Source organism: Strongylocentrotus purpuratus, unplaced genomic scaffold (genome assembly GCF_000002235.5).
Source record: "Strongylocentrotus purpuratus isolate Spur 01 unplaced genomic scaffold, Spur_5.0 spur5_scaffold_4, whole genome shotgun sequence".
NCBI classification, from domain to species: domain Eukaryota; kingdom Metazoa; phylum Echinodermata; class Echinoidea; order Camarodonta; family Strongylocentrotidae; genus Strongylocentrotus; species Strongylocentrotus purpuratus.
The window spans coordinates 32756330-32767264 of NW_022145610.1; the positions used below are offsets into that span (position 1 = coordinate 32756330).

Consider the following 10935-nt stretch of genomic DNA (forward strand, 5'->3'; position numbering starts at 1 on the left):
TAGTCAGGCGCGGATCCAGGATTTTTTAGGGGGCGATAATTCGTTCAGTGGTGGGAGGGGAGGGGGCAGTAGTGAGCATTAATTTTTTGGGGGGGCCCTCGGAAATTTGAAACATCGCACCCCACCCCCTCCTTGAGCGCCAGGGGAGGGGGGGGGCTATCTCCAAAAAAAGGTAAAATTAACGTTTTTTACACGTTTTTTTTAACCAGGAGGGCGGGCCCCCCTGGTAAAAAAAACGTCATAAACATCATAATTATAACTAAAGTAGTAAAGAAATTCTATAAAAAGTTGCTTATGTTTAAGTTATGTAAAATCATGTTCTATACTGTACATGAAAGAAAGAGCCTAGAATTTGATTCATATAAATAAGCTGTTTGACCAATTTACATTTGCCGAGAGAAGTTGAAAAAGGGCTACAATTCGTTTTTCTTCCTTCAGGATTTACGTAATTACGATATTTCTCAGTTAAAACTCACTACTATTTAACATGTGCCATTGCGTATTATTATTTTGAAAGGTATTTTCTCGACTTATAAATTTAGCTACAGGCCAGACTGATATCTACTTGCTCCCTCTATATAGAAAACTTCCCCAATCGGTGCCTGTTGGTCCCCCGTAAGCCTCTTTTTCTTATGTTAGTTGAGAGCTGAGTTAATGAGATAGCCACCTGTCAGTGACCTCGCTGTGTGGTCTAATCCCTTCTTGCCCAGTAGTATTGACGGTCTTTAACCTTGTTTCAAAAGAAATCTCTTGATGAAGACTAGAATACCCGGCGATTACATATACAAGAATGAGCCTGCTCATTATTCAATGTTTTCCAGTCCCTCCTTCGATAACTTACTACCTCCCCTTTCGCATAATGGATTGCCCCTTAGTAACCACACAAGCACACGATTCAATAGACCAGTTCACGGTTAGCACATTACTGCAATGACCCCGAATATCCACAGATCTTAAAAACATGAAGAGGTCCCACTTTTTACATTTTGAAATAATCACTCCTACAGCGATGGAGGTGCTATATAAATAGCCTTTGTTTCCCCTTTTCAAAGAATACTTCCACCTGTGTATCATGGATGGCACTGAATGTGCATGAATGAATAATGTTACATAACTTTCATGAACACGTATCCAGTATTTCGTCTCCGTGTATTTCAAAATTTGTTCTGCAATGACCTTTATCTGCTCATGCTCAGACTGCAACCGTGAACTGGCTTATTTATGTCGCTTCGTTTGCCTTGCCGCTAGCAGTCATGCAATCTTGCTCTTACTGAAGCGTGCAAGCAAATGGTAATGAAAAAGCCCAAGCCATTGGGGTAAATAGTACAAAGTCTTTATTGTTAATGCATTTTGTCAATAACTGACAGTGCCAATACCTTAAGCAGCTATAGCGACAGCCAGACATGGATACCATACACACTTACAAATGCACAGGGACTATGGAGTTTACTCATTAATTTATTAGTTCACAGTTTTGATTAATGCTGGCATACACAGTGAGTGGCGCCAATGGCAAAGTTTGACAAGCAGCATATACCCAACCAAGCCGGTGTATATTACGTACGAGAGAGAATAACTCAAATCAGAATCTATGCTGGATAGGTATATCGCCAGTCAACGATTAGAGCTCCGGTAAGTCTGTACATAATGTTTCCATAAAATGATATACTGTGAATAATTAAACCATATACATTTATATCGGATTGTTATTATACATTGCAGCGATAAATCAACACACGCGACAACTGGAAATTGTGATATTGTCTACTCCCCGAAAAGAATAATTGACTTCTTTTTATCAGCGGCCATTGAAAGAGAATGATCGATAGCATGAATTGTCGATAGAAAGTTAACGTGGTGCCTCTTGCAGGTGAGTATATACTTAATATATTTTATTTCAACTCCCTACAATAGAAAGTGCATAATGATGGATTTTTATTAATATATTCCCGTTATCTATATGTCTCACTGATTGTTCTACTACCTTCAACTCTGAATATTCTTGCAGATTTCAAAGATCCTCTCTCAAAACTCCAGTATAGCCTTCATAGCATGCACATTATAACTACTTGTGAAGCTAAAAGGGCGATTTACTAATTACGATTTCCATTTCATTTCCCTTTAGGCATTGACTGTCTTGCAGATGAGAGAAGAACTTGAATATGTATTCTCATACAAAACTGACAATAATTTCGAAAACATCAACTCAATGCGACGTCAAAATGATAAAGTATAATTTAAAAACATGACTTCAAAGGCCTTCGAAACAAGAAACTATGAAAGTCAAAGAAACATGTGAGGATGAGCTTTGAGACGCGATTAAAAGAGCAACAATCCTTGTATTTTCAAGACGCGGAAATTAAATTCAAACAAAGACATGACGGACAACAAAAATCACAACCCCAAACCTACATCACCAGATGAAATGGAGAACCATCCCGTTGCAGATCAGTATCTTCACGAGAGATCATCCCCGATGTCGTCACCGGGTTCGTCATCAAAGAAGTATTCGAGGACCTTCAAACAGCTCGTGACCGATGTCCGAGTGAAGATGAAGCTCAGGGGGCTGGAGGAGATCAATGATGATCATCATCTTCATAGCTTGGCATCAGCCATTAAGAAGGGGTTTCAATCTACCCGCAAGAACCCTCAACTAGAAACGGATGAGGTACGTATTAACCCTTTGACAGTCATTCCTCATTCGGTGGTTCTGGTTCTATGACTTTTGACTTAAAGGGGCAAAAATATCTACATACCCTGTCTCCATTTTAATTGCATTTAACGAAAAGAATTTCGAAAAGGAAAACAAGCTTTCAAATCCTTAAGTTGGCAACTGACATTGAGAGGTCCAAAATCTGGGATATTACAAACAAAATGGCTTTCAGTTTGTTGTTTTGGACATAGACATAGACCTACTACCGAACTACATCAACAATAGTAGAGAGACAGTCTTTGACATTTTAAGACTGAACAAATCATCAATGGTTATTGTACACATAATAGTCGATATTGTTTTTTATGGCTATATATTATATGACTGAATTGAATATATTATATGCTCCCTTTTTCTCTATCTCTCTTTCATTTACCATTGACTTGATGAATATTCTCATTTCCTCGTCTTTCCACACTTTGAATAGTTGTTTTTTTCTTTTTTTAATTATAGGAGTCTCTCGAATCTGACGATTATGGTGAGGTTGACGAACACTTAATTCCCATGGAAAACAAAAATAAGGTAATTTTTATGACCCGTCAGCATAACAATGCAATATAATTCAGTCAACAGTCTACCGAGTTAATAAGGTTTACATTTTTTCTTTTAATATAATTATAAAGGATGTTTATCGACTTGCGTCAATAGCCTTCCTTTCTTTACTTCGTAACGTGTCAATAGTTTAACATATGGTGATTATTAAAGAGATGTATTTCCGTTTCACGACTGTCTCCATAGATCAATTACAGTGGAAATGATTATATCAGAAAGTAATATGAATATAAGATAATAAATTGAAAGAAAACTTTATAAATGTTTGTTCTCGACGCTGATTCCTATCAAATCATTTATAGGAAGCTGTATTCAGATACTACGCACCGAATGTATTCAGAGATCTCCGAAGTTTGTTAAACATCTCATGTCAAGAGTTCTACGATCGCCTTGATAAAGAACCATACATCCAGTATAAAAGCAACTCAAGAAGTGGACAAATCTTCTTTATGACGTAAGTAAACAAGTCAAGAGGGGGTTTAACGTATATTCCCTCCCTCCCTCATAGCAACAACACTCTAAACAAAATTATACAGTTTTCATATCCGTTTTAAATGTATTTTTCCAGACATATGTTTCTTGAGAATGTGACATAATAAACGCTTACATCTAATAGTATTCAACCAAAGCTCCAGTCGAACCAGCTCACCTCTTTTTTTAGTTACGAAAAAACACAAAATATATGAAATTTACAAGGGATATGAATAATTCAGTTGTTAACTGAGACTACATAATGGCTTACTTTCTTCATTCTATAGATCAATCACCACGATAAGAAGTTGAATGATGATGACGACAACGGCAAGGACAACATTTTTAGAATAACTTTCTTTTTTCATTTTCTTTTCTTGACGCTTGACTAAGAAACTCGAGAGCCTTTTGTTACCTGCGAGAAAAAGCTTTTTGAAAATCTAACCTGACACCCCCCCCCCCCCCACCCCCTAATAATACAAATATTATTGAAAAATGTTGTAACTCGACGCCAGTATGTCATCGGGGACAGCATTATTATCTACCATGGCAACCTAGCGATGTGATGTTGATCTTCGGCGCTCGATGTTACAAGTTATAATATGACCACCATGCAGTAGCATATTCCAGAGGGTATCCCCCACCCCCCCCCCCCCCCCCCCCCACACACACACACACATCCCTTCGCATTGGCAAGAATGCTGGAAGAGAAGGAGAGAGATGCATGGATTTTAAAGGGAGAGGAAGAAAAATCCCTTAATCACCCCCCCCCCCCTTCCCCCCCCCCCCCCCCCCCCCCGGTGCTAGAGCAAGTTGCTCTGCAAATATGACCTTTTAAGAATCATTTTCTTACATCTATTTTGATGGAAGCCACATAATGCTTTACCGTCTGACATTTCTCTGATGCTCATTATTTCCTTTGCAGTAATGATAAGCGGTACTTCCTGAAGACAGAGAACAGAAGAGACGCCAAAGTGCTTCTGCATATGTTACCCGATTACGTCACACATCTTACGAACTACCCCCATTCACTGCTCGTAAGAATTCATGGGCTCTACTTCATCAAGCTACCGGGAAAGAAAGGGGTAAGTTGCTTCTGTGGTACCTATCAAAAATCAATACATCTTTAATGCAAGATATTTGTATATCTTTTGCGCATTTCAAAGTGTCGATGTTAGTCAATTAATTTCAAGCTGATTAGTCCCTGTGGGTAATCGTTAGTTGTGCTTTTGTTTAACTGAAAAAGTGCGAAACCTAAGTTGAATATCCAAGATTTAATGGTCGACTCCCTCTGTCTGGTGATATAAAATATATAATACGAACACAAGAGTGTCAGCTTTGTACTCAGCACTTAATGATTTTTATTGGAAATAACAAGAATATATAATTAACTTTTATCGAGATTTATTAGGTTTATTATTGTTCACCAACTGAAATTATAAAAGTTTTAATTAATTTCAAAAGCCAACGGTTTCACAGGTTATAGTGATGTTTTGACGCTTGACGTTTTGACCATGAATTGTTTTCCTTTTCACACTTCGTGATAAGATGATAATTCTCATATATTCTTCCTCAGAAATTCTTTTCTGTGATGCAGAGTGTATTTCCTCCCGAAGAGGGCAATAACAGGTGAGATTAAAATATGTGTTCTTCCTAAATATTTCCACGAGTCCCATTTTAAATTATGACCCAACAATTAGCATTTTCATTGCCTAGAGGTGTTGTGGTCGAGTAGATACGTCGCCGGACTGTCGATCACAAGGTCCACGGTTCGAGTCCCGCCGCCACACTAATCTCCTTTGGCAAGACATTGATCTACATCTGCCACACTCCACCCAGGTGAAGTAAATGGGTACCTGGTAAGAATTTATTTCTTGAAATGCTAGAGCGCCGTATGGCAGCCGTGCTAAAGCCAGGGTAATAATCGGGAGCGCCAGGAGGGTCAAATCTGACTGACATGAGCGCTATACAAGAACCCACTATTATTATTATACTTCAAGGTTATTATCATTTACACAGACACACACATAATTCATACTTCAAAGTTATTACCAATGTCAGCACACTAGAACTAATCTAACACACTAATCCTCCCTTATAATAATAATGATAATAGCTCACATTTATAACGCGCCTAATACTTTGTTTCTATATAGGCGTAGCACATAATTTATACATATCATATTAATTTTCATCAATATCGCAATAATTGTTGTACCGATTCAATACACCTTCTATACAGAATATCTTCATTGCCTTGTCTCGTTTTCACCTTGTCTTTTCCTGATAATCGTGATGATAATCAAGGATTTGATGAAATTAAGTGATTCATCTTGCTCTTAGCAGATACGACTATTTGTCTATCATTTTCATTAAGGTATGACCTCAAAGGCTGTGTCTTGAATCGCTACGTAAAGCCAGAGAAAGAAGGAAGCCAGTATGTGACTGTGTTGAAAGACGTCAACTTTGGTGATCAGAAGCTGTATATAAGTGAGTTCTTCTTTTAACTTCCACCCATGTTTACACTAAAAAAGGATCGTTAATACTTTCAACTAATCAACTTAAGGTCAATTTCAATACCGTAATGTATTTCCTTTATAAATCATGTTTGAATTATGTGATATATCATTGTACTGCTTACAAATTTCGATATGTGACGCACAAGACTATTGAGACTGCCTTAGGTTTATTTCTTGAAAGTGTTTATGATCGCGCGCTATTAAAATAATTGACATTAAATAAAATTCAAAACTAATTACAGTTTAAACATAATTTTGATAACCATTAGAAATTACTTAAGATTTTGAATCTCGGCGACTGTCATTTCATCTGCATTTCATATCATGCAAGGTGCCCGGACTATGGGACCGCAACATAACAGTCTCCTTGCATATTGTATTTCTTATCCAGTGTATTGGAATGATAAAAGGTTGTAAGTCTATGGAATTAAAATGTACCAACACAGGATGTCATTACGATAAAGTATTAAGGTTTATGCTTGCGTACAACAAGCAGAAACTAAAAAAATTTGATTCAGGCAAAGGACGCACGCGCTCTGGCTATATTGTGCACCTGTATCGGACCTTTTTTTAAATATAAATTAGGCAGCCATTTTGGCCATTAAAAACCGTTCATCTCAGAATTTGATTGGTTGTAATACTATTGTACGGGATTTATCAAACTCAAAATGCTATCTCATACCTCACAGGAGATCAGAGACAATGGTTTCTACGACAGGTTGATTTGGATGTCGAGTTCCTGAAGGGGTTTAACATCATGGACTACAGTCTCCTGATCGAGCAGCGGGCCATCCACTCCATCGAGCGAGAGAACGACGGAGAACTGGCCGACTTGGTCATCAGAGTCACTTAAAGACATAGTATCGAAACCGAGTCTTTTAAATAATATAGTTAAAAATAGTATTGATAGCTTTACATTGCATGAAACACAAGCACAGATGGTTAAGTGAGTTTCATGATCTGCTACCTGACAATACACCTTCCCGGTGAATTACTAAAGACATAATCAGGACAATGTCGTCTGGTCGACGAATTGAAATTGTTTGGGCTTTCGTTTCAATCTAAGTGTCAGCAGAAATCTTCGTTTAATCGTTGGGCTACCCGTACTTTGTATCGAGCTGATGCATGCATTAGCCCGATATCCCCCCCCCCCCCACTCCATAATAATAATAATAATAATAATAACTATTTCTTATATGGCGCTTTTTCAGGAGGGCCCTATCAAAGCGCCTTACAAATATATATATACTATTACCCCGGTCATCGGATTCAAGGCTTACCCGCACACAATGTATGCACATTCTCCACTCCCTGGGGAGCATTCCAGCCAGGCGTCATTTTTACAAGCGCACACTTGCTAATCTAAGCACATTAGCTTTCGCATCCTACCGGGTACCCATTTAACACCTGGGTGGAGAGTGGCAAATGTAGATCAATGTCTTGCCAAAGGACATTAGTGCCGCGGTGGGACTTAAACCGCGGACCTTGTGATCCACCGTCCGGTGACATATCCACTCGTCCACGACACCTCTACAATCCAAAATGTTAAAGGACAAGTCCACTCGAAAAAAACTTACTTTCAATAAAAGCAGAAAAATCAGACAAACCAATCAAAAAAAGTTTGAGGAAAATCGGATAACTATTAAGAAAGTTATGAATTTTTGAAAAAAGTATGTAAAACTATGGAACAATGAGAATCACAACACAAATTGCCAAGATGGTTATCAGTTTGTGACGTCATGTCCTCACAACTTATCAATTGCTTTATATAGTTTTATCCCATTAATTTCCCTTTTTATCCCCCAAAACTTGATTTCCCCATGCCTTTGCCAAGGTTATATCATTTGTATCATATTGCGTGCATGACATTTCCCAAAAACTTTTATGAATTTTGAATAAATGATACTATTTTCTGAATATTCTATTTCATAATTATTGATTTTTATATAAATAGTTTATCAAAATTCAATTTTTGATGATTTAACTGGACATAAATTACTCTTTATTTGTGCATCCACACATACAAATATTAATAACAATCTAACTTGGATGCTGGTGTGAAGAAATAAGATTCTTAGGGTGCAAATAGGAAATTTATATTATCAATATAAAGAAAATAGTTAGTGGATAGTGAGGACCATACGTCACAGACTCATGAGTGAGTTGCCAATTTTTGTAGTGATTTTCAAAGTTTTTCATGTCATTAAAAATTCATAACTTTCTTATTAGTTATCCGAGTTTGCTCAAACTTTTTTTGATTGGTTTGTCTGATTTTTCCTGGTTTTATTGAAAGAAACTTATTTTTGGAGTGGACTTGGGCTTTAACGAGTAGTGATGCTCCTCAGTGTGTCAAAGTCATCGAATCCGATTTCTAAATTGAAGTTATTGCCTGATTGGTACGAGCTAATTAATCAGCGTCGTTATAATTTACAGCGTTCGAGCAGTCATCAAATGGACTTGCACTCAAGACTTTGTAGATTTAAAGATCGTGGATTATGCCAGCTGGCAGTTATATAGTATTACAATTGTGATCCTCATGTTATCTAAGGAGAATGTGAAATAGAAGATCCAGCAGTCACCTTTCTTAAATTCCAAACGCAAATACTACAAGTTATCTAGTAAATTGTTTTTCAAAAATGTAATGACTTTGTATTATTAATTGTGTGCAGGTCTACTCGTGGGATTACGAGGACAAAACCTACAGTCGATGTTTCCAAAAACAGCCAAAGGCCCTCATCCATGACAGGTTCGAATGCAGGAAGCTCAATCATGGATGGAGCCATTGATCTCCCTGGAACTGTCAGTAGCGCCGAAGATCAAACCCTCGATGTCGACCTCACCCACAGAAGCGACGTCAACCTCCGAACCGACTTCCAGTACAACACAAACGTGAAAGGCAGCCAGGAGATGTCCGAGGATCTAGGAGACTTCGAGTTGGGACGCGTCCACAGGGACTCCTACAAAACTACAAGCGGAGAGGGCGCTTCGTCGAAGACAACGCTTCAAGAACACAACCAAAGACTCCTGCCGAACGTGCATAACGCTATCCACGTTGTCGATGGTGAAAAAGATCGTTATTTTGTTGGAGTGATAGACATTCTTACTCAGTATAATTGGAAGAAGAGGATGGAAACGATGCTCAAGTCCTGTATCGCTCCAAGAACGCCGTTTTCTTCCGTGAGTTCAGAGAAATATGCCAAACGATTTAATGATTATGTCGCCGCGCATACAGAATGAAAGTAAGACGCGGCGCCGCCGTTTCCCCGACTCCGTTTTCCTATCCTCAGTTCCTTTAATCAAATGAATGGATTATGAGAAAAGACAATCAAAGATTCAAATTTGTATTGTCCACGTTAAAAAATTAAATTGGCCTCCCCTGGCAAAAGATAACAATAAGCAACATAAGAATACATGAATATGCACAAACAAAAACATCAATTAGATTTACAAACAAATTTGAATACATTATGTCAAAGGTATAATAATAAATAATAATAATAATAATATTTACTTTTTATATAGCGCTTATCACAAATGTCTCTAAGCGTTTTACAAATATAAAGACCTACGTTAAAAAAGGGGAGATAGCAGAGTAAGATGATAGACCGAAAAGGGATGAAGGAAGAGCAAGAAAGAACAAGAATGTAGGTAAGGGGGAAAGAGAGAATAAAAACTGGTGTCCTATTGTGCCTCCAAACATCTGCTTTACTAAAGTTTTTTTTTTTTAAGTAAAAAGGCAGCGGCCCCCACTTTCAAAAATCCAGCAAAACCTCAAACCAAACAGGCAATGATAGAATGGGACAATTTCCTTTTTATAATGGCATCTGTCATGTAAGTTAGGTAGCTTGCGTGAGCGGAAATGAATACAGAAAAAAAGGACTATAGAAGCAGAATTTGTGCTCCTCCCACAATTTATTCCACGCTTTATTTCTTCAGAGATTAAGGGCTAAGGTTAATGTTGGAATTGCGTTCTAGTTATTAGAAACGTTTAGAGGTGGGCGTAGTGCTGTTCGGTTAGTGTGGGAAAATGAGGGCAGAGACATTTTCGTCTTGGCGAGATACAAAATAGTCTTCCCCTCCAGTTAAGGAGACGGACTTGGTAATTATTATCTACTCATCGTCGAACTATCCAGGACCGGAGCGTCGAGAGGCCATTTCGAATGTGGGATATCGAACCGATTTTGCCCGTAGTCAACTGAAAATGTCCAAACAGGCATTATTTGTTGTGCAATGTTGAAATAATTCTAATGATTATCAAGTCGTTCTCGTATAACAAAACAATGCAAATGCTTCAATGTTAAAAATCGTTAATCATCATAGCCTTCTCGTCAGCCTGTGCGTTACATGTTGAAATCAAATTATTGAGAATGATATTGATTTCAATTTATATTTCATGGTCTTTTCTTAATCGAACCAGAAAGACGTGAAATAATCAATGAATGACTGTATATATTTCGTTTAAAAATCAAGCTGAGCTTCTTTCCTTTTTACAGATATATTTATTATGAGTTGTACTAGCGATTGGTGCAAAATGCAGCTTAGTATTACAATAATGCATTCCACTTCTGCCTTTAATAATGCAGCTCGATATAGTATTGGTATGATATCGGTGCAATGAATCATTATACATTAGTATTATTATCATTATTGGTTGATATATGTTTTGCATGTTGTACATAA

The 10935-nt window shown here is 37.6% G+C and overlaps 1 protein-coding gene across 1 annotated transcript; it reads left to right on the forward strand.

Annotated features, from left to right (window-relative positions):
- Positions 1-1261: 1261 nt before the first annotated feature.
- On the forward strand, positions 1262-9681 carry LOC100890134 (phosphatidylinositol 4-phosphate 5-kinase-like protein 1). Its single transcript, XM_030997329.1, has 10 exons — positions 1262-1632; positions 2126-2668; positions 3167-3235; positions 3568-3719; positions 4662-4821; positions 5313-5365; positions 6114-6226; positions 6945-7102; positions 7870-7874; positions 8925-9681. Exons 2-10 carry the CDS (start codon positions 2378-2380, stop codon positions 9490-9492), a joined length of 1569 nt encoding a protein of 522 aa, XP_030853189.1. The 5' UTR covers positions 1262-1632; positions 2126-2377; the 3' UTR covers positions 9493-9681.
- The last annotated feature ends 1254 nt before the right edge of the window (positions 9682-10935 follow it).

Bases quoted from the DNA above. Each gene is read 5' to 3' on its own strand.
- LOC100890134 (XM_030997329.1), top strand. From the start codon at position 2,378: ATGACGGACAACAAAAATCACAACCCCAAACCTACATCACCAGATGAA. The intron at 5,366-6,113 runs GTGAGATTAAAA...ATTTTCATTAAG, and splicing joins CCCGAAGAGGGCAATAACAG to GTATGACCTCAAAGGCTGTG. The intron at 6,227-6,944 runs GTGAGTTCTTCT...CATACCTCACAG, and splicing joins TGATCAGAAGCTGTATATAA to GAGATCAGAGACAATGGTTT.